At 38.2% G+C, this 25,270-nt stretch overlaps 1 protein-coding gene across 4 annotated transcripts in view; it reads right to left on the bottom strand.

The window, feature by feature from the left end:
- The window catches only part of EML4 (EMAP like 4), a 164,069-nt gene that overhangs the window by 7,052 nt on the left and 131,747 nt on the right, over positions 1 to 25,270 (bottom strand). For all 4 annotated transcript variants that reach the window (XM_060117844.1, XM_060117845.1, XM_060117842.1 and 1 more), the window contains 7 exons: positions 22,304 to 22,455; positions 21,094 to 21,219; positions 20,877 to 21,008; positions 20,083 to 20,150; positions 7,887 to 7,975; positions 6,388 to 6,485; positions 152 to 239 (listed from right to left, as the gene is read on the bottom strand). In XM_060117844.1, the coding sequence (XP_059973827.1) occupies positions 152 to 239; positions 6,388 to 6,485; positions 7,887 to 7,975; positions 20,083 to 20,150; positions 20,877 to 21,008; positions 21,094 to 21,219; positions 22,304 to 22,455 (753 nt within the window). The remainder of the gene's footprint in view (positions 1 to 151; positions 240 to 6,387; positions 6,486 to 7,886; positions 7,976 to 20,082; positions 20,151 to 20,876; positions 21,009 to 21,093; positions 21,220 to 22,303; positions 22,456 to 25,270) is intronic.

Genomic DNA, 25,270 nt, shown 5'->3' with positions numbered 1-25,270 from the left:
ATTCTCATTCCTTAGCCAGCTCCAAGTAGCACATGCTTCTTCAGGTTAGAGGGGCCAGTGTGCAGTGGCTGCACAATTCAGATTCCATGCAGCCTGCTCTTTACTGCCCCTGACAGACACATCTCAGCCGTATGTAATCATTCATACTTACAGTACAGAATCTCATAGTCTCCCGAGTTAGACATTATGTACTTGTTGTCTGGAGACCAGTCAAGGTGTGTGATATAGCTGGAATGTCCCTAGGAAGTAACACATCAACCATTAGAAAGCGTTTAGAGTTCTGAATGTTTAAAATAGTCTCATAGTAGCCAGTACTGTCTTCTGAGTAGCCATTCACTGGGAATTCCTGAAGTAGGGAGAGCAGTACCATGGCCTCTGGAACTGAACAGGGCTCAGAACAGGTCTTTGGTTCTTTTTCACACTATCTTGTTGGGAGCTACAACTGTGGAACTAAAGAGATCTGACCACAGTGGAAACGGTAAAGCACTTGGAACCTGGGAGTATCCTGCTGGTCTCTCCATTTTGATACCAGCACCAAGTACTACCTGTGCTACACGTCCAAGAAAGACAGTCTCTTAAAAGACACTGAAACAGATACCACAACCTCGGGCCTTATTTCAAGTCACTAGTGTCCCTAATTAGAGTGACTTCCTTTTTGATAATGAAGTCTTGGTTCCATGTTGTGTACAAAAAGAGTACAGTTTTCCTGAGCTGCTTCTTCAGTACCCATGGCACATAGAGGTTTAAAAAAACTATCTCCAAAGAATATTTTTGGGGAAAAGTTATCCAACATCACACTCCCTCCAAGCAGCTGGATCCAATAATCATCTGACTCCTTAAATAAGAAGACAGTGATCTTTTTCTGCCTAGGTTTTACTAACACCGGGAATTCAAACAAAAAATTACCAAATGCCATATTTTGTTGGCTTCACATGTAAGCATTTGATTATTTCCAATAAACTACTGCAGATAAATCACACAGGTCTTACAGTTTACACCAAAGCTGACGGAGCCTCAAAAATCACTTTTACCTCCTACACTCTGTATTAAAACATTTAATTTCAATTGTACTTTTTGAATTACTAGCTTTCTGCTCACATAGTTTTTATTTTTAAAGTTAATAAATTCAAAATACCTTAGGTGTAGTTTTCAATGATTTTCACAAAGTATTTTAATTATCCCAGTAGCCTTCTGAAGTCAAATGACATATCCTAAAACCTCTCTGGAGCTATATCTCTGCCAAAGTGCTGCATGGCAAATACCCACATTTATACATTTAAATGAATTTAAATTATGTGAATTTGGAACCTGTAAAGCTTCCTGAAGTCACTGGAGATTAGCTGGTATGTCAGCAAACAGGTTGGGAGTCACTTGCTAGGCATATGGGAGACCTCCCAACTTAACAAGAAATCAATTTCAATGCCAGAAAGACACATGTGGTTCTTGGGTATTTTCTGAATATGGCAGGAGGGTGGGGTTCACACAGATCTTTTCCATAGTGTTCATGGATCTGATGCCTTGGCTCTGGAATCCAGAGAAGCCAGGCTTCTAAGATAAGAAAACTGGTGCTACATGAATGAAGGATTTAACCAGATTAATCATGGCAAAGTGTTTGAATCTTTGTGAAAAGACTTGAATAGCATTATTTAGAAAAGCATCAAAAGCAACGTATGGATACAAAACGTTCATGTAATTCATATCTGTGTTGGACACACCATATCTAGATGGTAAATCAATATAAAGTATTCTCGAAAAGAACTCGGGTAGGAAAAGCCCCCAAATTTAGAAAAGACCTTGGGGGAAGTTATCAATTTATATTGGAAAACAAAGTGAGTATTTTTCGCTGATATGGAGTCCAATAAATAAGCAAAGAAAAGAGTAGATGCAACTGTCTGTCGGGAGTCTATGGTGCTGCCTTCCCACCACCTCAGAGGGCCCTCGTCTCACCCAACTCTTAGGCCACGCAAGGCACATACAAGACTTGGGGGAAAACACCCTCAAACGTCACCCCACAGGCACAGACACAGTTGGGAGCAAAAAGTACACCTCGCTGAGCAGAAACAGAGTACTCTTAAGCTGGTACTTTCATCACTGCCTTTAAGCAGCTGAATGGTGTAACCACAACAACAATCACAAGTGATGGTGCCTAAGAATAACTCTGGAAAAATAAGAAATATCTCAGCTGAATCTTTGTTAATCACATGGAAGGTCATCATCTGCATCAGTGGTTTGCAACCATGGCTGTATATTAATATTACCTGAGGAGTTTTCAAACAAGTACCAGAGGCCTTGAGTTAGGGCACTAACTTTTTTCCTAAGTAGGTATCCAGGTGTCCCCTCACCCTCTAGGGCAGTGACATCCAATGGACCTTTCTGCAGTGATGAAAATGTGTATCTGCACAGTCCAATGCAGAAGTAACTAGCCACCTGCGGCTTCTGAGTACTCAAAATGTGGCCAGTGCTCCCAGGAAACTGAATTGTATTTAATTTCGTAAACAAAGTTGTGGTTAGCAGCTGTAATGCTGGACAATGCAGGCTGAGAAGAGTCCACTGTCTCTCTACTGATTTGAAATACCTAAATTTCCATATAAACAGAGATTTGTTTTTGGACTCTCTTTTCTGTTCCATTAGTCTATCTGCCTATTCCCAGCCAACTGTATAGTTTCGTGGTATGAGGAAAATTTCAGATGAAATTTAGAACCATTTTATCAAGCTCATAAATATTGTGCTGAAAATTTAAGTAAGTGCATCAAATTTAGAGAATAGTTTGTAGAGAACAGACATGTTTATGAAGTCTTTTCTTCTAGAAATATGTTATGTCTATTTTCTCATTTCTTAGTTTGTGTTTCAGCCATGTTTCACATAGCTTCCTGTGCTTTTCTTGCTAGGTCTATTCTCAAAGCATCTACAGTTTTTGTTACTACTGCAATTAGGATTTTTTTCCCATCACATTTTTGACATGCTTTGCTGGTGTGAGAGAAAGCTGACCTTTAGAGTGTAGAGTGTAGCCTATCCAATCCAGTCTTTAGACTGTAGATCTGTAGAGCATAGTTTATCCATTCCACATTCTCTTAAGTGCCCAGCTAAAACACTATTATTTCCTAATCTCTTTTGCAGCTATGGGTGGCAGAAGTCACTGAGTGGGGCTTCCAGGAAAACTTTAAAAATCGACTTAGGAGGAATAGTGTCTTTTTCCCCCTTGCTGTCCCCCTAGAACTAGGACGGGATGACTGGAATTCCAGCAGCACCTTATTGAGGGTGATGGAGTAGAAAGAAAGAAGGACCCTGAGTCCCTGATGACTTCTTTTAAATGGGAACAGAGCCCTCATTTGTGGAAGCCACCAAGTATTGCAGTATAACTCCTAACTGTTATGGTAATATTGAAATATGTACTGCATTAGTTTTATGGGTACTTTTCTTGGAGATTTCTAGGTAGACAGTTTTAAAAGTCTTTTACTCTTCTCTTTCTTATATATATTTTCATTCACCAAAATCCTGACCAAAAAACACTTATTTTACCAGCCCTTCTTGCCTATTCTAACAGACTCTGTAATGCTTTTTTAGTGTATCACAACTTCATTACATTCCATCTCCTGGGCTAAGATCTTTGAGTAGCCGTGTTAAAAGGTATACAGGAATTGGAGTCAAACACAAAGCTATTATGCTGGCACTCAGCGACAGTTTCAACTGCTTGGTTACAATTTATTAGAGGGACACTTCCTAAAGTTCTAAGCCCAGTATGTTTCTGAAGCTATAGGGTCACTTAAATGTTAACTAGTAACAGGAAATATTGGAAACAAGAGAAAACAGCATTTGTATTTGGAACTCTGAGAGTAGGTCCAGTTGCCACATTTGAATCTTTACAACAATCCTATGAAAGTAGGAACTATTATAATCTCCAGTTTTAAGATAATAAAATTAAGACTCAGAGAAGTTAATTAACTTGCCTAAAGTTGCAAACTAGTAAGCAGCAGAGCCAGCATTAACCCAGTTTTTTTCTGTCCTATATCATAGCAGACAACAGATAAAAGGAGTTAATATGAGACTATAAGACCAGCTGGTGGAAGCAGACAGCAAGGAGAAGTGAGCGCTGGAAACAAAGCACAGAACAGAAGATAATTAGAAAAGCAGAGCAGCTGAGCCTTTCATTATAGCCTCCAAGAGTCCTATCAGCTTCAACAGTTCCTGAAGATATTTCAAAATACTACTTCATATGCTCTAAAGATAAAAGCTGCCTAACTGGAGAAGGCAAAGTGTCATGCAATTGATAAACTTGGCAGTTCTCAACACGTCCAAGGTCGTCTCATTATCCAGTGTCCAACACTGCTCTTTCCTTTCTGCATCAGTTGCTGTACTCTGAAAGCACAGTACACTGATATACACATTGAAAAATCTGAGGCCTTTTTGTACCTTGGGAAGTCTGCTCTACTAAGGAGAACAGGGTTCAGGCCCCAGATCTGCCACTATGTCAAGATGTGACCAAGGGCAAGCCATTTATCTTCTCTGAAACTCAGTCTCTTCATCCGTAAAATGAGAGCTGAGCTAAGTTAAGTACTATAGTGCGACCTGTAAAATTTTATGATTCCACAAGATTAAATTATATTTGATAATATTCTGTTTATTAAGACATGGACTTTTTAAAAAGGTTGGGGTAAAAAATAATTAAGAAAAATTTGGTGCCTGGTAGAGTAAACTTAAGTAATCTGAAAATTCCTTTCAGTGGAATATTTCATTTGATCATGCTGTACAATGAGGCACTATTATACTACTATTCCTAAATATTAAAATAATAAATCGATTAAAAGATGTATTTAAATAAATTAATGGATACTGATTCATAATTTTTGTCGAAGTAAATAAAAATATTTTGGATAAATTATAAAACTATATGGTTGCTTGTAGATCAGTTTATAGGCTGGTTTTTTAGCACATGGTACAAAATACGTACCCCCCAAAAAAAGCAAAAAGCAAATAAACAAAAAAAAAAGCAGTAAGTCTCTTCTCTGAATAGAAAATGGCCTGGGTTTTACTTATGTATGTACTTTTAAAAATGCATTCTTTTATTCATTCCCCTAAAACTCTTTTGTGATAAAGACTGTTAAAGGGGGATTTCCCTAGTGGTCCAGTGGTTAAGAATCCATCTTCCAATGCAGGGGATGCTGGTTCGATTCCTGGTAGGGGAACTAAGATCTCACATGCTGCGGGGCAACTGAGACCACGTGTCACAACTACAGAGCCCATGTGCCGCAACTACAGAGAAGCCTGCGCACCACAACTAGAGAGAAGCCTGCGTACCGCAACTAGAGAGAAGCCCGCGCACTGTAACCAAGACCCAACGCAGCCATAAAAAATAAAATAAATAAATATTTTTTTTTAAAAAAAAAGACTGTTAAAGGATCTGTGCCACTAATTCATCAAGTAATTTGCTAAACCTAAATTGACTGGTAACATAGATACCAACTACCTCATTTTCTATAAATTCATAGTTAACATATACTGAGTACTTTTTATTTGCCAAGCACTATTATAAGTATTTTATATGCCTTAACTTGTTTTAATCCAGTGAAGTAGAAAGTACTACTGTCTTCACTTTACAGATGAGAAGACTGAAGTAGAAGGTTTAAATAACCTGCCCAAGGTCACATTTGTGGGTGGTGAAACAAGAGTTAAAATCCAGGTAGTCTGATCCCAAGTTTATGCCCTTAACCACTGTGCTATATACCTCCTGCCTTTCTCATCCTGTTATCGGCTTGAATGTGTACTTTTTGAGGACAATGAGCAAATCTTATGTATATCCCCAGTGCCCAGAACACTTCCCTAGTTAGCAGACTGCCTGCCATAAGATAAGTACTATGTCTAGAATTGAATCTAATCTTCATCTTAAAATGATAAACTAATCAATCAGAAATGCAGTAAATTAAAGGACATATGCTTCTATTAGTTCTCAATACAGACAAATCTCCATATAAATTATGTTTAGTGCTAGAGAGGTCACCTAGGAAATTGCAGAGTGTCAAGGATGGGCAGGATCATGGGACATTGAGATTAAAATGTTAGAGATACCCTTCCATTTCTGACTCACTCCATTTTAAAAAAGCGTTATTTTCTAAGGATTTCCTAAGGAAATAGCTTTGATTTAAGAAACTGCATTAAAACTAGTAGTCAGAGAGAGAGAGGGAACAATATTAAACTCTCATCAAAGGAGAAACCTTTCTAGAGCATACAGGAAACTGCAAGATTCTACTGTCAGGTAATTTCAGTTTCAGAGATAGAGATTAAATTTTAAATCTGCTAAGTTTAAAGGTGATACATCAATGTAAACATTTAACTCTCTTTTTACAGAAGTAAAATTTTCCAACAATTTTATAGATTTACTTCACTACTTACAGTGCACTTTCCGTGTCTGCTATACTTTCTTCCATTTTCTGAGACTACATAGAGGTAAATAAAGTTGTCATGAGATCCCACAGCCAGGAAGGTGCCATCTGGAATGAAACAGGAAAAAATGTTGAATATAGAAATACATTGATAGGTTTATTTACTGTCACTTTGCTGGACCTACACCACATGATATTTTAAAAATGTTGTTAAATCTCATCAACTTAACTATTCTTTGGTGTTTAATGAATGACTCCTTCCATCACTAAACATACTTGAAAACCAAATGGTCATCTGGTTGAGTACACAATCCCTTCTTGGAAATGCTCACAGGCCTTGGATTCTTCCCTTAGTCTCATCTCCTTCTAGTTAGCGACAGACTGGCCCCAGGGAAGTTAACCTACTTTTATGGGTCTAAGTATACAGTATTCATATGGCAAGCTGAGTGTACAATTGCTCATTTCAGCTGAAGACATGATCTCTTCAACTACAGGGTCCATTCTCTTGGGAAAGGACCATGTTCTCTCACAAAGGACCATTGTACTCACCACGTGACAGATGGTCAATAAAGTCCATTTGATCTTTGGGTTTTAAATGCTACATCTGCAGTAGTTATTTGCTATTACAGCACTGAAAAAAGCCAAACCAAGACAGAAAACCTTTTCTGCTTCAAGACAACTCTTGCCAAGCTTAGAGCTTGAAGCAAATACTTTTCCTTCCTTGTTCAACACAGAGAATAGCATTCTGAGCTTCCTCTGAAATGACTCAGAAGAAATCAAAAAGATCATTTGGACTCCACACTGACCCAACAACTACTGGAATATATTTTTGAATATAAGAAAATGTCACTCGAACTAACTCCAGGGAAGAATTATGTGGATCAAAACCATATTAATAGCGGGAAAAAGGAACCGACTATCATGGAAGCTTAATTAACATTCTGAATAAAGTATGAAAAGAAGTATTCAAAGTAGCTAAACGAATTGATCAAATTCATGAGTTGCTGAGTATTTTATCTAATTAACAGACCAATCATTACTATGTAACCAGTAAAAATCAAACTAGATTTTAAAGAACTTGAAGGGCCTATAAAATTTGTATATTTTGACTATTATTATAATTTATTTTCTATTATCTTATATACAAAGAAAAGGTTGCTAAACAGATTAACATTCAGCCTAATACAGTACCTGTTCAAAATTCTAAGTATTTGTAGTTCCAAAAAAAAAAATGGCATTTGATGGCACTGGATTCTGTTTTCAATTGCAAATGCAGTTGTAACAGTTTGTTCTAAATTTATGTTTGCTTGATGATTTAGAATGTTGTTTAACTTTAGCAGATCTTTTGCAGTTTCCTGCAGCAGAATTTAATCTAATGTTGGGGGAAACATATTCAATACTTAACAACTCTAGAGAGTAGAGAAACAAGTAGTCAGCTTTCCTGGAAGTGAAAATATGCAATTACAGAGAAATGCTGGAAATGCCAGGAGTGGGAGTAAATCTGCCTACCTAATGAGTAGCGCATCACAGAGAGCTGTTCATTCCCGTCTGTGTGGATAGAAACTAGATCTCTGGTTTCTGCATCCAGAACAAACCACCTGTTAAGAAGTAAAAAATCAACTTTTTTCTCAGATATTAGCATTTATAGAAAAAAAAAAAAGTTGCTGACTTCCTCCTTTTAAAAAAGAAATTCTAATAATGCCCTTAAGCTGGACGTGTTTCCCTTTGCTAATGAAGGGTGAGTGCAAATTGTTGCGAGATACAATATAAAGGTACTTATACGGGCCTCGGCATGTTCTCATCTCTATTTAGGTATTCACTGAATGCCAATGGTGTCTCTTTGCGAGGCACTGTCCAAATAGAAAATGACAGGATTATCAGTGTTCTTGAAGATTACACTGGAGCCAGGAAAAAGGAAATGAGCCAATTAAAACAAAGAACGATTAAGCGCCAATCTCACCGATGGTGACTACATATAGCAGAAGAACTCACAGAAGGGAAATGAATAGCAGACAGAGAAAAACCTTCGGGGAGGATGTAGAATATGAGTTGAGTTGAATGTTGAGGGAAAGAAGTAGAGGCAGTTGAGGCAGGAGGAGTGACAGCTGCACTGCCAAGGAGGTGGGAAGGAGCATGGACAGTATGATGGTGGGAGGGAAAGGCAGAGGGCCATTCATTTGGTGAGAGTTCAAAGGGACCAGCAGGGGGCACTCCTCCTCTCCAGTACCCCCAACACCTGCACATGCAAGCTCTAAGTTCTTTGAAAAACAGTTCTTCGTTCACATTTACAGGAAAAGTCAAAATGTAAAAAGCCTCTTGACAGGTAAAACAGTGACTTAAGTCCAACTACAGAATAAGTGACTCTCATCAGACCCTGTTCTAAGAGCACCTGAAGGAAGAGATGGTGCTTCAGAAGAGCATGGTGAGATACTGGGTACAAAGCAAAGACGGAATTAAGGAAGGACAACTAAAGGATAGATAAGGGAGAGGAGGGCAGGTTATGGACAGCACACGCAGCTAGTTGGAGCAGTTTGGAGGTGAGCACTGCCTGGCTCAGATCAGGCTCTAAAATAAATATTTATAGAATGTACAAATGAACAAATAGAAGATAAGTCTCGAACCTGACAAATAAATGCAAAGGTTTAGCAAGAATTACGTGGCAGCAGTGCAGTGTGTAGGAAGAAGTGGTTGGGGCGGCCACAATGGAACAGGAGCGGAAAAATAAAATCCCTGTCATCTCATGGAACTGGATGGCACAAAAGAGCAGCAAGTTGTGTTTCTAATTATTCAGATGGGAAAAATTCCACCACTAAATTCAGTAACAGCAATCGTAATGACAGTTCCTTTTAATTTTGAAGCATTATAACTAATATCTGGACAGAGACCACTATCCCTTCAGATAAAAAGTAGTATTAGGGCTGCCCTGGTGGCGCAGTGGTTAAGAATTCACCTGCCGACGCAGGGGACGTGGGTTCGAGCCCTGGTCTGGGAAGATCCCACAAGCTGAGGAGCAACTAAGTCCACGAGCCACAACTAATGGCCCGCACGATACAACTACTGAAGCCCGCGCACCTAGAGCCCGTGCTCCGCAACAAGAGAAGCCACTGCAATGAGAAGCCTGTGCACTGCAATGCAGAGTAGCCCCCGCTCGCCGCAACAAAGACCCAACACAGCCAAAAATAAATAAATAAATTAATAAATTAAAAAAAGAGAAATTTTAGGAGACAGTAAAGGGCTTAAAAGAATAATAAAAAAAAAAGAATAGTGATGTTGCTTAACATGCCTTCGTATATTCAAGGTAGAAGATAAAAAACTAAAGGATCCCGACTCTTTACCTATCACTGAAATCCCTTTCTAATTAAACATGTTCATGAATGAATTAGTAATTTGTGAGTTATGGCTTGAAACTTCTACATAGCTAACCTAATTCATAAATTCTGTCTTTTACTCGGGTAAGAGAAATAGCTTCTATCTGTGAATACCTGAGTTTATTAAAAGCCAATCAGCAGGAAAGTGGCACTTTGAAGCCCTGCGCTGAATGTTTGATCATTTCCACTTCAAAAGGTGCATAAAGAACATATCTTATTGCAACTGGACAGCACCCACAGATTATAGGTTTCTTCTGAGAATGTAATTCATTAATCAATTTTTATGGCTGCCACCATGGAACTCCTAGAGGCAAGAAATGCCAAAGCTGATGCCAAGTGAACCACCTTTTCAGAGTAAGGGAACAAAATATTCCAACTTGGAGTGAACAGACATACCTAAAGAACAATGAGACACAGCACCGCTCTGTAAGTATGAGGTTTCAAGTTTTTAATGAGTTTATAGAAACTTTACTATACTTTCTTAGGCATTTAAAATCACCAATTTTTATTTTGGAGAAGCCTCAACTGATACTGTCTATTTCCAGTTCAGTTTAATCTTCCTAGGGAAACTGCAAACAATTTTATCTCTTTGAAAACTCCCTTTAAAAGTAATAAAAAAGGGAATTCCCTGGAGGTCCAGTGGTTAGGACTCTGTGCTTCCACTGCAGGGGGCACGGGCTCAATCCCTGGTTGGGGAACTAAGATCCTGCACACTGCACAGTCAGCCAAAAAAAAAAAAAAAAGTAATGAAAAAACCCAGAATGTCTGTTGGTATATGTAGAAACCTGAAACTCTGAGTCATTTACTGGTTAGAGATGGCAGCTCTCAAAAAAGAAAGAAAAAAAAAAAAACCAACAACAAAACCCTACCTACTTCTTCTATTTCTTTAATTACATATCAGAGATTAATTCTTCCACTTTTGGCAAGTAATTTTTAGTAATAATTAAATAACTTTGCTGTTAAAATTATACAACTTCCATATGGATCCCCAGCAATAATTTTAAAGCTCCCACCCTTTTCACTACATGAATTACGTTCTACCTTCAGAAAAGACTTTCTGGCTCAGGACCTCTATCCTTAACAGAAGTATGGAGGATAACAAACCCTTTAGCAAAGGGAATTTTCTAGAAATAAATATTAAGTTTTCACTGTGCTCAATTGCATTCTCATTCTAGTCTAGAGTATATACATTGAAACCAAGCTTCTGCTTTAAGGTCATCTGCAATCATTATGGGGCTCTATAGGGCCTAAAGGACTTAAAGAATCTTTCTAAATGTCATTGCTCAGCATCAGAGATGGGAAATCTTCTGCCATATATTTAAACTAATCTGACTTGTGAGTCAAGTACCCACACACAGTACCACCATTAACTAGATGACTTTTTAAAAAAGACACTTACTGATTTCTTTAGTGGCAGAAAGAGAATCATAAGATTTCAGAGCTGGAAAGTATCATACTTTACAGTCCCTAAATGAATATATATGTGTTCATAATATGAGTTAAAAAATATTCATCATAATATAAAGTGTATCCTCTGGGTGGCAGGTTTGTAACTTTTTCCCAACTGCTTTTATGAAGCTTCTCCTTATAAGAATAGGAATGTGACTTTTATAATCGGAAAAACATAAAGTCAAAATCAGGGGAAAGAAAAGCCCAATTCAAGCCCAATTCAACTCTCTTATTTTACAAATAAGAACACTGAAATTCCATGATGTCAAAACACTTGGCCAGTCATCAACCAACTAGTTAGTGGCAGAGCCAGGACAGAGCTTCTAGCCCTTGTGCTTTTCACTACGTCACTCCAGGGAAGGGTGTGATCCCATGGAAAGGGCTCTCTCTGCCTGAGCTACACTAACATTCAGGATCTAGAGAAGAAAGAAGTCAGCAAAAGAGGCAGAACTGGCGTCTATAACCCAACCGGGGAGACAGAGTGAGTTCATAAAGTGGTAAATAGTTTAAAGTAAAATGAATGACACAAGTTAAGGATTATGAAATGGTTTCAGAGCAAGGAGTAATTACTGAGGATGTGGGTGGTCTTGGATTTCATCACATCAAATGTGGCAAGGAGAGGTGGGACATAAACAGGTGGAGAGGGATAGGTAAGAGACTACGAAAAGGGCTGAGGTGTATCTGAAGGACAACGACTTAACCATTCTCGTTGGAATGGAGAGGGGAAAGATTTTTAATGGGCTTTAAAGGCCAGGCTAAACAAGTTTGGATTCCACTGTTTAGCAATCAAGAGGCCTTTAGGAACGTTCTAGTCCAGTTAGCTCATAGTTTCTTGTGTTTGCTCAATCCATTCCTCCTGCTTGGTATAAGCTCCTAACTTCCCTGCCTCTTCAAAATCTCAGAACTCCGTCAAGGCAGGACCAATCCCACCCCCTCTGTGAAGTGTTCTCTGACCACTAAGGCTCACAGTAATTTCTCTGTTGATCTTCAAGCATTACTGCCTGTTTATGCAAGTAATACTAAACTACTGATATGACATGCTTTATATCTTTTTATGTAGTATCTAATTAGGTTATAAGCTACTTGGGGTAGGGACCATGTCTTATATAGTATTTCTTTGTGCCACTCACTGCATCTAGTGCTTTACAACTTGTAGGAGCACAGAGTGACTCCGAACTGGAATTATAATAAGGCAGAACTCAGGGAGATTCATGCTGATAGAGTTCAAAGACACTGTACACCCTGGGAAATGAGCTCAGAAGTACCGATGGGCCAAGTTCAGCAACATCAATTACAGAGGGAAACAAGCGATTCTTTTCCAATTAGAAGTTTTCTCTTTTAATTATGTCTAAGAATAAAGTCTCAGCTAGTGCTAATATGTCTTTGACATCTCCCTTTTGAGCTAAAGGAGCATTTCTTACACTCAGAACCTTTCTAGTCAACAGTAGAATGTGATAACAGTACTTCAGCTACATTGCTGGTTTGCCAAGGTTACAAGTCATCATCAAAACTAACCTTTAAAAATTGTATTAAAAATTCAAAGAAAATGATGAGTGGAGCTGGATCACTTAAGTCTCTCCAGGTCTAACGTTCTGTGACTCGACATCGAAAACTAAATCAAATTGTTTACCTTTCTGCTCACCAGGCGCATTTTCCCAGCTTGCTCTTCCTTGTCAAAGCTGTCACTATAGATCAGAAACTTTGGGGTCTCTCTTGAAGTCACCTCTCTCAGTCTGCCCTCTGCCCTTTCCATTCCAATATGGTAATATATAGGATGTTTTATATACTGACTCAAGTCCACGGATTTCTTTCTTCGAAACAATTTGAACTTTAATCTTTGCTTTTTATTCTCCCTACCATCATTTCAAGTCTATAGATTTCCCTAACTCTGGGTGCCTCACCTCCATTTACCAGCCTATAAAATGAATATGGCAAAAACTCCTTTCTTAAATAGTGTATGGTGGTTTAGAAATAGAAATGGGTCCAACCAGGAAAAGAGTAAAGTTCTGTGCAAACTGCTTTGGGGAATTTTGTCTGAGCTGACACCTGACATCCTGATGGGATGGCAAATATATTTGTGGTTTCTCTAAGGCCTGCAAGTGGTATAAAGATTAAGCCACTTTTGAGAAACTAGTTTCAAAAAAAAGGAAGGGAGGGACTTCCCTGGTGGCACAGTGGTTGAGAATCTGCCTGCCAATGCAGGGGACACAGGTTTGATCCCTGGTCCGGGAAGATCCCACATGCCACGGGGCAATTAAGCCCGTGCACCACAACTACTGAGCCTGCGCTCTAGAGCCCACATGCCACAGCTACTGAAGCCCATGCTCCACAGTAAGAGAAGCCAAAGCAATGAGAAGCCCGCGCACTGCAATGAAGAGTAGCCCCCGCTCGCCGCAACTAGAGAAAGCCCATGTGCAGCAACAAAGACCCAATGCAGCCAAAAAAATAAATTAATTAAAAGGTATATACATAAATATTTATTTTAAAAAAGGGAAAGGATGATTAATTGGGGTCTTAGAAAAATCAAGCAGAATGCATTTTACCAATAATTCAGAGATTATAAACTTTCAAATTCATAACTGTTCAGGTTCACACGTATTGTGAGCTTCATGAAGAACTTTAAATTCCATCAAGAAACACACATTTTAAAAAATGGGAGAATGTTATATTTGAAAATGTGTGGTATGCCTAAGTGCAATGTATTAATTAAATGGCTTATATAGTCAGTGGTTCAACAAATCTAAAATTTCGATAACTAATGATTAACAATTACCAGTATATACTAATTTTTATCCATTTGTATGCTTTAAGGCTTCATTTCGGTTTAGGAGATATCAGGTCTTATGTAAAGCCTTATTGAAGTGCCAGTATTACCCTGGCAAAACCAAAGACATCACAAGAAAACTACAGACCAATGTACCTCAACAATATAGATGAAAAAAAAATTCAACAAAATACTAACACACTGAATCCAGTAATATATAAAAAGAATTATATGCCATGACCAGTTAGGATTTATGTCTGGAACACAAGGTTGATTAGACATTTGAAAATCAATTAATGTAATACTCCATATTAATAAAGGACAAAAACCAGTTATTTCAATAGACTGGAAAAGGCAGCTGAAAAACCCAACACTCTTTCATGATTAAAAATTCTCAACAACAGAAAGAAAATTCGTCAATAGGATAAAGGGCATCTATGAAAAACCCACAACTAACATTATACTTAAGGGTGAAAGGCTGAATGCTTTCCCTCTAAAATAGAGAACAAGATCAGGATGACCACTCTTGGCATTTCTATTCAATATTATACTGGAACACTATATTATATTGTTCTAGTCAGGACAATTAGGCAAGAAAAAGAAAAAACAATTCAGACTGGAAAGGAAGAAAACTATATTTGCAGATTACATGATCTTGTATGCAGAAAATCCTGAGGAATCCACTAAAAAAACTATTACTAAGAAAATAGGTCAGCAAAGGTGCAAGATAAAAGATCAATATATAAAAGGTAGTTGCATTTACATATACCAGCAATGAATATTCTGAAAATGAAAATGAGAAAGCAATTTCATTTAAAATGGCATCAAAAAATTGAAATACTTAGGTGTAATTTAACAAATGTGCAAATTTGTACCCTAAAAATATCTTTGAAAAAAACTGAAGACCTAAATAAACGTAAAACATCTCCTCTTCATAAACTGGAAGGCTTAAACTGTTAAAACAGTGACATTCCCAAATTGATCTATAAAGAGAAAAAACAATCCTTATCAAAAAGCCAGCTGGGGGCCTCCCTGGTGGCGCAGTGGTTAAGAGTCCGCCTGCCGATGCAGGGGATACGGGTTCGTGCCCCGGTCTGGGAGGATCCCATATGCCGCGGAGCGGCTGGGCCCGTGAGCCATGGCCGCTGGGCCTGCGCATCCGGAGCCTGTGCTCCGCAACGGGAGAGGCCACAACAGTAAGAGGCCCGCATACCGCAAAAAGAAAAAAAAAAAAAAAGCCAGCTGGCTTCATTGTAGAAATTGACACGTTGATCTTAAAATTCAGGTAGAATTCAAGGGATCCTGAATAGCTAAAACCACCTTGAAAAAGAACAAAGTTGGAGGACTCACATTTCCTGATTTCAAAACGTACTGCAAAGCTATAATAATCAAGACTGTGGTACTGGCATAGGATGGACAGAGAGATCAATGGAATATAACTGAGAGTCCAGATAGAAACCTATATGTTTATGGTCAATTGATTTTTGACAAGGGTGTCAATACGATTCAACGCAGTCTTTTCAAGAAATAGTGTTGTAACAACTGGATATCCATGTGCAAAAGAATGACGTTGGATATCTATACAAAGATTAGTTCACATCATATACAAAGATGAACTCAAAATGAATCACAGACTTAAAGGTAAGAGCTAAAACTATAAAATTCTTAGAAAAAACCATAGGAGTAAATCCTGAAGACTAAAAGACAGAGGAAGAATAGATAAATGGGACTATATTTTTATATAGTAAATTTATATAAATTATATAATTTTTATTTAAAACTTCAGTGCAACAAATATTACCATCAAGAAAGTGAAAAGACAACCCTTGGAATCAGAGAAAATATTTGCAAATCATGTTATCTGATGAGGTACTGTATCCAGAATATATAAAGAGCTCTTACAACTCAACAATAAAAAGACAAATCAATTCAAACATGAGCACAGGATATGAATAGACATTTCTCTAAAGAGGCTACACAAGTGGCCAATAAATACATAAAAAAGATACTCAACAGCATTAGCCATCAGAGAAATGCAAATCAAAACCACAATGAAAAAGTGCTTCACAGCCACTAGGATGGCTATAATCAAAACACAGGCAATAACAAGGGTCGGTGACGATGTGGAGAAATTGGAACCCTCATACTTTACTGGTAGAATTGTAAAATGGTGTAGCTGTTGTGGAAAACAATTTGGAAGCTCCTCAAAATGTTAAACATCGTTAACTCTACTCCTTGGTATATACCCAAGAGAACTGAAGACATATGTCCATACAAAAACTTATGTATGACTATAACTCAAGTGGTTATTCGAGGTATACCCACACAATGGAATATTTGGTGACAAAGGGAATGAAATGCTGACACATGCTATACAACATGGATGAACCTTCAAAACATTATGTTGGGCTTCCCTGGTGACGCAGTGGTTGACAGTCCGCCTGCCGATGCAGGGGACGCGGGTTCGTGCCCCGGTCCAGGAAGATCCCACATGCCGCGGAGCGGCTAGGCCCGTGAGCCATGGCCGCTGAGCCTGCGTGTCCGGAGCCTGTGCTCCGCAACGGGAGAGGCCACAACAGTGAGAGGCCCACGTACCGCAAAAAAAAACAACAAAAAAAAACCACATTATGTTAAGTGAAAGAAACTAGTCACAAATGACCACATATTATATAATTCTATTTATATGAAATGTCCAGAATAGGCAAACCTATAGAAACAGAAAGTAGATCAGACTCAGGGCTGGAAGTGGGTGGACGCAATGAGGAGTGACTGCTAACAGGTACAGGAATTCTTTTTGGGTTAATGACAGTGTTCTGAAATTAGCTTGTGATGAAGGTTGCACAACTCTGTGAACGTCTTAAAAACTACTGAATTGTATAACTGTAAATGGGTGAATTTTGTGATATATTAATGATATCTCAATAAAGCTGTTAAAAAGACTCCTTACTGGGCTTCCCTGGTGGCGCAGTGGTTGAGAGTCAGCCTGCTGATGCAGGGGACGTGGGTTCGTGCCCAGGTCCGGGAGGATCCTACCTGCAGCGGAGCGGCTGGGCCCGTGAGCCATGGCCGCTGGGCCTGCGCGTCCGGAGCCTGTGCTCCGCAACGGGAGAGGCCACAACAGTGAGAGGCCCGCATACAGCAAAAAAAAAAAAAAAACCAACCAAACAAACAAACAAACAAAAAAAACTCCTTCCTATATGAGGATTAGCAATGTTAAGGAAGTACTATGTCCACTTAGGGCCATGCATTAAATTTTCTCCCCTTAGAAATATTAGTAACATTCTTTTAAATGATAATTTTTTTAAATCAGTGATAATTTATTCATACTTGTGCTTACTTCTTTTTAATTCTTTTTAAAAAATTAATTAATTTATTCGTTTATTTTTGGCTGCATTGGGTCTTCATTGCTGCACACAGGCTTTCTCTAGTTGCAGCGAGCAGGGGCTACTCTTCGTTGCGGTGCGCAGGCTTCTCATTGTGGTGGCTTCTCTTGTTGCGGAGCACGGGCTCTAGGCACACGGGCTTCAGTAGTTGTGGCATGTGGGCTCAGTAGTTGTGGCTCATGGGCTATAGAGCACAGGCTCAGTAGTTGTGACGCATGGGCTTAGCTGCTCTGCGGCATGTGGGATCTTCTCAGACCAGGGCTCGAACCCATGTCCCCTGCATTGGCAGGCAGATTCTTAACCACTGTGCAACCAGGGAAGCCCTTACTTCTTGACTACAAGAAGTAGAAGATTTCTACATATGGACATGAAGACATCTTTAAACATTTTGCTAGTCACCTTTTCTGGATCATAAACAATTTGGACACATGTTGTATTAAACTAACAACAACAACAACAAAAATCCTTGCCCTAAGTGTGACTTTTTTCAGGCTTAGGGTCAGTGATAATAATCTGAATGGCTACATTGAAGAATTTTCTGTTTTAGACAGTACAGCCACGTATTCACAGATCCATGTAAAAAATAATAAAGGAGAAAGTTCTCTAAGAAACAACAGACTAACCAGATGTGAAACCAAAGACAGGAATTAAGTATAAAATGAACACTGATAACTACATCTCCCCTAGATTTTAAATAATCCCCAACTCCACACCAGAAAGGATTTTTTTCCACTTTTTATTTAGTTATCATATCACTCTCATTCATAAGGTGTTTTCTACTCACAACTCCAAGAGGAAACAATTGGCTTAGCTTTAGCTTAAGTCACTTAAATTAAGTGACTTTTCCTGTTAGGCTTGTTAATGATGACTTCACAGTAACATTAAATGTTAGAAAGTAACTTCAGTGCATTTAATCAGATCAGTTTTTTCCTTACAAATTGGGGCAAACTGTATTTATGTGTATGTATATATTGTATATTCATCCAATGAAGTGATGAGTCTTAATGATTCAAGTCCTTCTAGCCCTTACTACTCCACTTGGTGTTTAACTCCTTCTTATACACAGTAAATGCTTTTAAAATACTATGTCAGCCAGTGATTTAACCTTCAAAGATAAACTTTCCTTATAATATTTCTAAGTAATGCTACAAACACCATAAGCACATCTCAAAGAGTACTGGTGGAGTAGTGGAAAGAGACAAGCTTTGGAACTATATAGAACCTGAGTTAAATCCCAGCTCAATCACAAGTGATTGAACCTCTATGGATCTTGGTTTCCTGTTTGTGCAAAGGAGATATTAATGAACATTTTGTTGCATTCTTGTGAAGACTTAAAGTACTATATGAAAAGAAGTTAGTACAAGGTCTGTCATCAGATACTGAATACATGGTAGCTCTTATTCTTACTATTTCATTGATTTTAGCATTTGTGATATTTGTTCAGCTGCCCCCAAAATAGATCTGACCTGCCATATGCCTGTTTAGTCCAAGTCTAAGTAATAATCTATTACTGACATGTATTTTGGGGAAATCTGAGATAGTAAAACCATCTATATTTGCAAGTTATCACCAATTACTCTCCCAAGAAGCCTAATTCTAAAATTCCACTATTTCAGAACCACTCAAATAGCACCTCTAGTTACATGTCCACATTTCAAAGTTTATCTTCACCTTAAAGATCTGTTTTTCCATGATTCTGAGCACTATATATGAGGAGGATTTTGAATATGTTTTGACTTTCTAGAGGTATTAATTTGTATCCAACAGCCAAAGGGGAAAACTTGCTACCAAAAAACTCTACATTGTTAAATTTAGTTAGAATTAAATAAACTGGCTGATTTGAAATATTTGTTACATAAATAAAAATATTTATATAAGTGTGTTCACAATATTTTCACCTTATTAGAAATCAGCATTCCATATTTTCTATGGGTTTAACTTTTGGAAATTGATTTTATCTTTTTCCTCTGCCTCTTTAAAAAAGAAATTAAGTTATTTGTAATGAGGGCTACTTACCAGCAGAGGCAATAAAAAGGACTCAATTAAAAAATACAGATAAATATATATTACCTAATAACCTTGGAAAGGTACTATACAATGTCTGCAAAGATAAGTAATTAATAACGATTTCAGGAAACATACCTTTATTATCTACCTGTGTAGCATTTAAAAAAGAAAAAAGCTATAGCACAAACAAAAGCTCAACTGGGTTATTTCAGGTTCAATTTCCTTCCCTAAAAGACAACGAGGAGAGAAATTTTCGAAACCACAGAAAATTTCACAAAGGAGGTCAAGTCTGCTGAACTGTCACCTTCCTTAATGAAGACTATTCTGACCTCCCTATCTATCGTTTTGCAACTGCACCCCTTCCAGTTCCCTCTTGCTATGCTCAACCCTCCCCCACCATAGCTCTTCATTTGCTAACTTAATTAGTTATAATGCTTGTTTTTCATTCGGCCTCCACCCCTGACACACACTAAAATGTGGGCTCCACAAGGGCAGGGATTTTTGCTTTGCACTCTGATGTAGCCTGAACACCCACAATAGTGTCTAACAAATGGTAGGTGTTCAAATAATTACTGAATGATTAAATGAGTATACATAACAGAAAAGAACAAAAAGCATAAAACTGTGCCACTTAAAAGATTAATTTTCCAGATCAGATAGAGAACATTCCTGAATAATGGTTAAACATCCCACCACTCAGATTACTCAGCTCACATTTCCCTTAAAGACCCTACCTGCCTGAGTGCGTTCCTATGGCCACCACTGTGCCACTTGGATGAAAATCTGCACAGTGTCCTGGTTCCTAGAAGAGAGACAGACAACTGTTGGGGAGTACATGAGAAAGTCTCCCTAGATCTATGGGAACAGTGGCAAAACATATATGAAAATAACTTGTTTCACATAAACATGGAATCTCAATCAACTTTACTGCAGCCAATGGTAATACCACACGGACATAAGAGGAAAAAGGATTTCAGAGCAGGAAGGGGACATGCTGGCAGAGTGGTGAGGGGGAAGGACCACCAGCTTGTGGCTGGGCAGTGGAACAACAGTAAGGATAACAAACATTTGTACAGTTCTTTAGAGTCTGCAAAGAACATGGTTACACCTTTTAGGCTAGAGAAGGTGGGTATCTGGGTGGGGTAGGGAGAAAACACAGTAAGAGACCAACTCAAAAAGAAGAGAGCAGAATCTGTTAGTGGGCAGTACTTACTGAACCCAACTGCACCACCACCAGAGACCCCAACATATCCATAACAATTAATACGCCATAAAGATGTGAAATCTTTTTTGTTTTTACCACTGAACCTGACACAAAACCTGAGCTTCTGTCCTGTTCATTTGCTGCTGTGCAGTGGGTTCACGTACTTCGTGCCTAAACACGCTCCCTCCACCCCTTCCCCTTTACTGAGCTGTAGAAATACACTTGGGTTTTAACCAACGCTGAGTCCTATTTGCTTTGCTGCTACCATCTGCCATTTTAGGGAGATTCTGTGGGGAGATTATAATCACATTCTGCTTTACTCACATCTACGAGCCTGGTCCATTCCAGCCTGTGTTCCACCGAGTTCCACATGCACACCTGTCTGTCCTGAGCACATGTCAAGAGCAAATCTTTGAAGGGATGTGTGGCAAGACCCCAAAGCTCATCAGTATGACCCTGAAAATGAAATACACCCATTGTTATAAGAAACAAAGGGTATCATCAAAAATACTCAGTTAATGGTTACAATCATACAGCTTACCTGTACTTCTATTTGGAAGCCATCATTAAACGTTCCTCGTAAAATAAAGTTTCGTGATGTGCCTACCAAAAATTGATCTGCCTTTCCTTCTGCTACAGCTCTGATTGTTCCATACTGATCAGGAACCTAAAAAAAATTTGTAAAGTCACCATATACATATTAACATGCATTAATTACCACCTGAAGACCGTAGTTATAGCTGTATGCAATTATGTGGTAATAAATGACAGTTTCAAATTTGAAAGTAATAAGGTAATCTTATACTAATAAATTATTTGTTCAGACAATTACATTTTATTACACAGAAGTTATAGTGCATTAACAACATTCTTTGGTTCAATTTTACATTCATATTTTTATATGCTTTCAAGAGTTAAGGATTAGAAGTAGGTGATAAAGGAATAAGTTCTGATAGATCACATGAAGACTGTGATCTGGTTTTGTTACTTACTGGTTATATTATTTTGGGTAAGTCATTTAGCCTGAGACAAACTTCTTTATCTATAATATGGGGATATATCTTCTTGGAAATGAAACCCAAGAGCAGTACTATCAGAATCCTCTTTTATAGACAAGATTTTGTCTACAAAGCATGTTATGAGTAGAAAAGACTGAGCATAAATTCAAAATTTAAGTCATCAACAAACAGAAGCAATATTAAACTGAGTGAACTGCCTTTGCTCTGGCAATCACTGACTAAAATACTATTCTAACCCATTTCACTTCCTGAGATCTCAGTTCAATTAACAAACTTTCACTGAGCACATAATACCTGTCAGGTTTTATGGATACACTTGGTTCATGCAATGAAGCAGACACATACATAGATAAATAGCAATTATCATTAAGCCCATTGTTATTATTTTCAAGTTTTAAAATTAAGCTAGTCATTTTGTATACCTTGGAGTAAGATATAGTTTTCAACGAACGTCTGTTAAATTTTAAGTTTATATGGTTATATTTTTGGGTCACTAAAAAAATAATCTCAGAAATAAATAAGCAAGTTAATTATTCTGATTTTTCTTATTCTTTCAAACTATTTTGTTTAGTGAATAGTCCTTTTTTGTTTTTGTTTATTTTGAGGGAATGAAATGACAAGAATGTGCACCAAATTTCCCAGAAAAGTGTAAGTTATCTCAATGTGGGACAAAAGACATGAATTTAGAGGGTTTAATATTTAAAAATTTTTATGTTCCGTTTTCATCCTTACCTCTATTTCTCTTTCAGGATTCAGATCATGATCCCACAGAATTATTTTTCTGTCTTTCCCGCCTCCAGTTAATAACATACCATTTCTCATCTGACAAAGTGTGAACACACTGCCATCATGAGCTTTGATTTGTTTGCTGATCTGATAAACACCTAATATGATGAGGAGTAAAATAAAAACATGAGTGATAACATTTTCCATCAGATTTTAGTCTTTTTGGAAGAAAACTTTAGCAGAACTGTAGAGTGATTGCTGAATGACTCAACAATCAAAAACCTATTTTCAGCAAGTCTTCTGCAAGGCAGGTAGTAAAGCTTTAATACAATCTTTTGCATTTATGTCAATAATCAGTTACTCTGAAAATATTTCAAAATACATTCTTACAAAAAGGTAGGCTAAAGCAGTGATAATTCCACAGAAAACAGAGGGTATATTAGCCTCAGAACTTTACTACCTTTTATCATCATCTTACATGGTAGTTAGGGTAGGTATTATTACTCTTCTGATTTCAGAACTAAGGACATAGGTACAGAATTGGCTTAGCCAATACCACACAGTTAGCTAGTGACAAAGCTGTGACTAGGACTCAAGTCTCTTTACTCAATGTTCTTTTACGTTTGCAGAAAAAGCCTTCATTTCCTCTCGAGGCAACAGTCATAATATTTAACATTTAACCACTGCTGAACTGGAGGACTTCTGCTCTGTCAGGGATAATAACCCCTTTTATTTGCTGAGATACTGGGGAAAGTGTGGGGCAGAAGAGGCACTGGCAGCTTGCAGCAGTGGCTTTTGACCAACCAGAAAAGTATTTTAAAAACTGATCCAGCCACACCAGTGTGATAGCTGAATGACAGCCCAGTTTTCTTGTATGCTCTCAGCACTTCACAAGTACCCAGGAAGGGACAAGGCAGGTACGAAATATAATCAGAGCCTCTTCCTTAAAGGTGAACATAAGATTTCATGATGCCTTACTCAGAGAAACTCTTCATTCAGCTAGTGAAGCTGTTAGAGTAAGAGAAAAGCTTTTTAGAAGATGACAGCTTGCAGAATTAGTTACCAGGTTCAAAATGGCAAGATAGAACCTGGTTTAAGTATGACCAAGTCAGTTAATAAATACACCTTAGATCCCTTGGAAATGAAAAAAATTACAAGTTTAAAAATTGTCCAGTGGGGGGCTTCCCCGGTGGTGCAGTGGATAAGAATCTGCTTGCCAATGCAGGGGACAAAGGTTCGATCCCTGGCCCGGGAAGATCCCACATGACGTGGAGCAACTAAGCCCGTGTGCCACAACTACTGAGCCTGCGCACCTAGAGCCCATGCTCCACAACAAGAGAAGCCACTGCAGTGAGAAGCCCACTCATCGCAACGAAGAGTAGCCCCAACTCGCGGCAACTAGAGAAAGCCTGTGCGCAGCAACGAAGACCCAACGCAGCCAAAAATTAATTAATTAATTAATTAAAAAAAAAAAGTTCAGTGGGGAAATGGGTGAAGGTGGTTTAAGGTACAAATTTCCAGTTATAAGATAAATAAGTTTTGGGAATTTAATGCACAGCACGGTGACTATAGTTAACAATACTGTACTGTACATTTGAAAAACGTTGCTTAGGTAGTGCATCGTAAAAGTTCTCAGAACAAGAGAAAAACCTCTACTATATGAGGTGATGGGTGTTAACTAAACTTATTGTGGCAATCATTTTAAAATACATACATATATTGGGGACTTCCCTGGTGGCACAGTGGTTAAGAATCCGCCTGCCAGTGCAGGGGACACAGGTTTGATCCCTGGTCTGGGAAGATCCCACATGCTGCAGAGCAACTAAGCCCGAGCGCCACAACTACTGAGCCTGCGCTCTAGAGCCTGTGAGCCAAAACTACTGAGCCCACGTGCCACAACTACTGAAGCCCGTGTGCCTAGAGCCCGTGCTCCGCAACAAGAGAAGCCACCGCAATGAGAAGCCCACACACTGCAACGAAGACCCAACACAGCCAAAACTAAATTAAAAAAAATAAATGTATTAAAAAGTGAATTTAAAAAAAAATTTAAAAATATATATCAAATCATTTTGTTGTATACCTTACCTTACACAATGTTATATGTCAATTATACCTCAAAAACGTGCAAAAAAATTGTTCATTTTCTAATAAAATTGTTCATCAACTTTAAATGGATAAACAAAATGTGGTATTATTCAGCCACAAAAAGCAATGAGGTACTAATACATGTTATAACATGGATGAACCTTGAAAACATTAAGGTTCGACTGAAAGAAGTTGGTCACAAAAGACCACATATTCCATGATTCCATTTATATGAACTGTCCCACACAGGCAAATCCACAGAGACCAAAAGCGACAAACGGTTGCTAGGGACTGAGGAGAAAAAGGAATGGGAAGTGACTCCTAATGGGCACAGTGTTTCTTTTTGGGACGATGAAAATATTCTGAAGTTAGTGGTGATGACTGCACAACTCTGTGAATATATTAAAAATCACTGAACTGTACATTTTAGAAGGGTGAATTTTATGGTATGTGAAGTATATCTCAGTAAAGCTGTTATTGAGATTGTTCATTTTTACTCATCTATTTGAGCTGCCATTACATTGTTAAAATTAAAATTTGTAGAGTTTCGGTATCCTAAAAAAAATTATGCTACAGCTGACTCTCAAAATTACTCAGCGTGAGGCTGCTAGTGGTACGAATATTTAATAGATAGGTATATTTGGCAGGGAGAAAGGAACGGGCTTGCCTACTCTGCAGTAGGGCTTGCCTGATTCAGCAAAGCTAGGAGCAGAACTCCAACAAACTTGCTATTCAGGTCAACTGCCTCGGCTCACATCAACATTCATCACCTAAAAATACTTTAAACATTGAACAACACAACTGTGCCCAGCAGGACAGCCAGCCAATTATCTATTATAGCTCTGATGTGACCAAGAGAGAAAGAACATCTGAGAGATGTGAATTTTC

The sequence above is a fragment of the Mesoplodon densirostris genome, chromosome 14 (genome assembly GCF_025265405.1).
Source record: "Mesoplodon densirostris isolate mMesDen1 chromosome 14, mMesDen1 primary haplotype, whole genome shotgun sequence".
Classification (NCBI taxonomy): domain Eukaryota; kingdom Metazoa; phylum Chordata; class Mammalia; order Artiodactyla; family Ziphiidae; genus Mesoplodon; species Mesoplodon densirostris.
The sequence above is the reverse complement of the archived record's forward strand: the minus strand, read 5'-3'. Positions and strand labels throughout refer to the sequence as shown.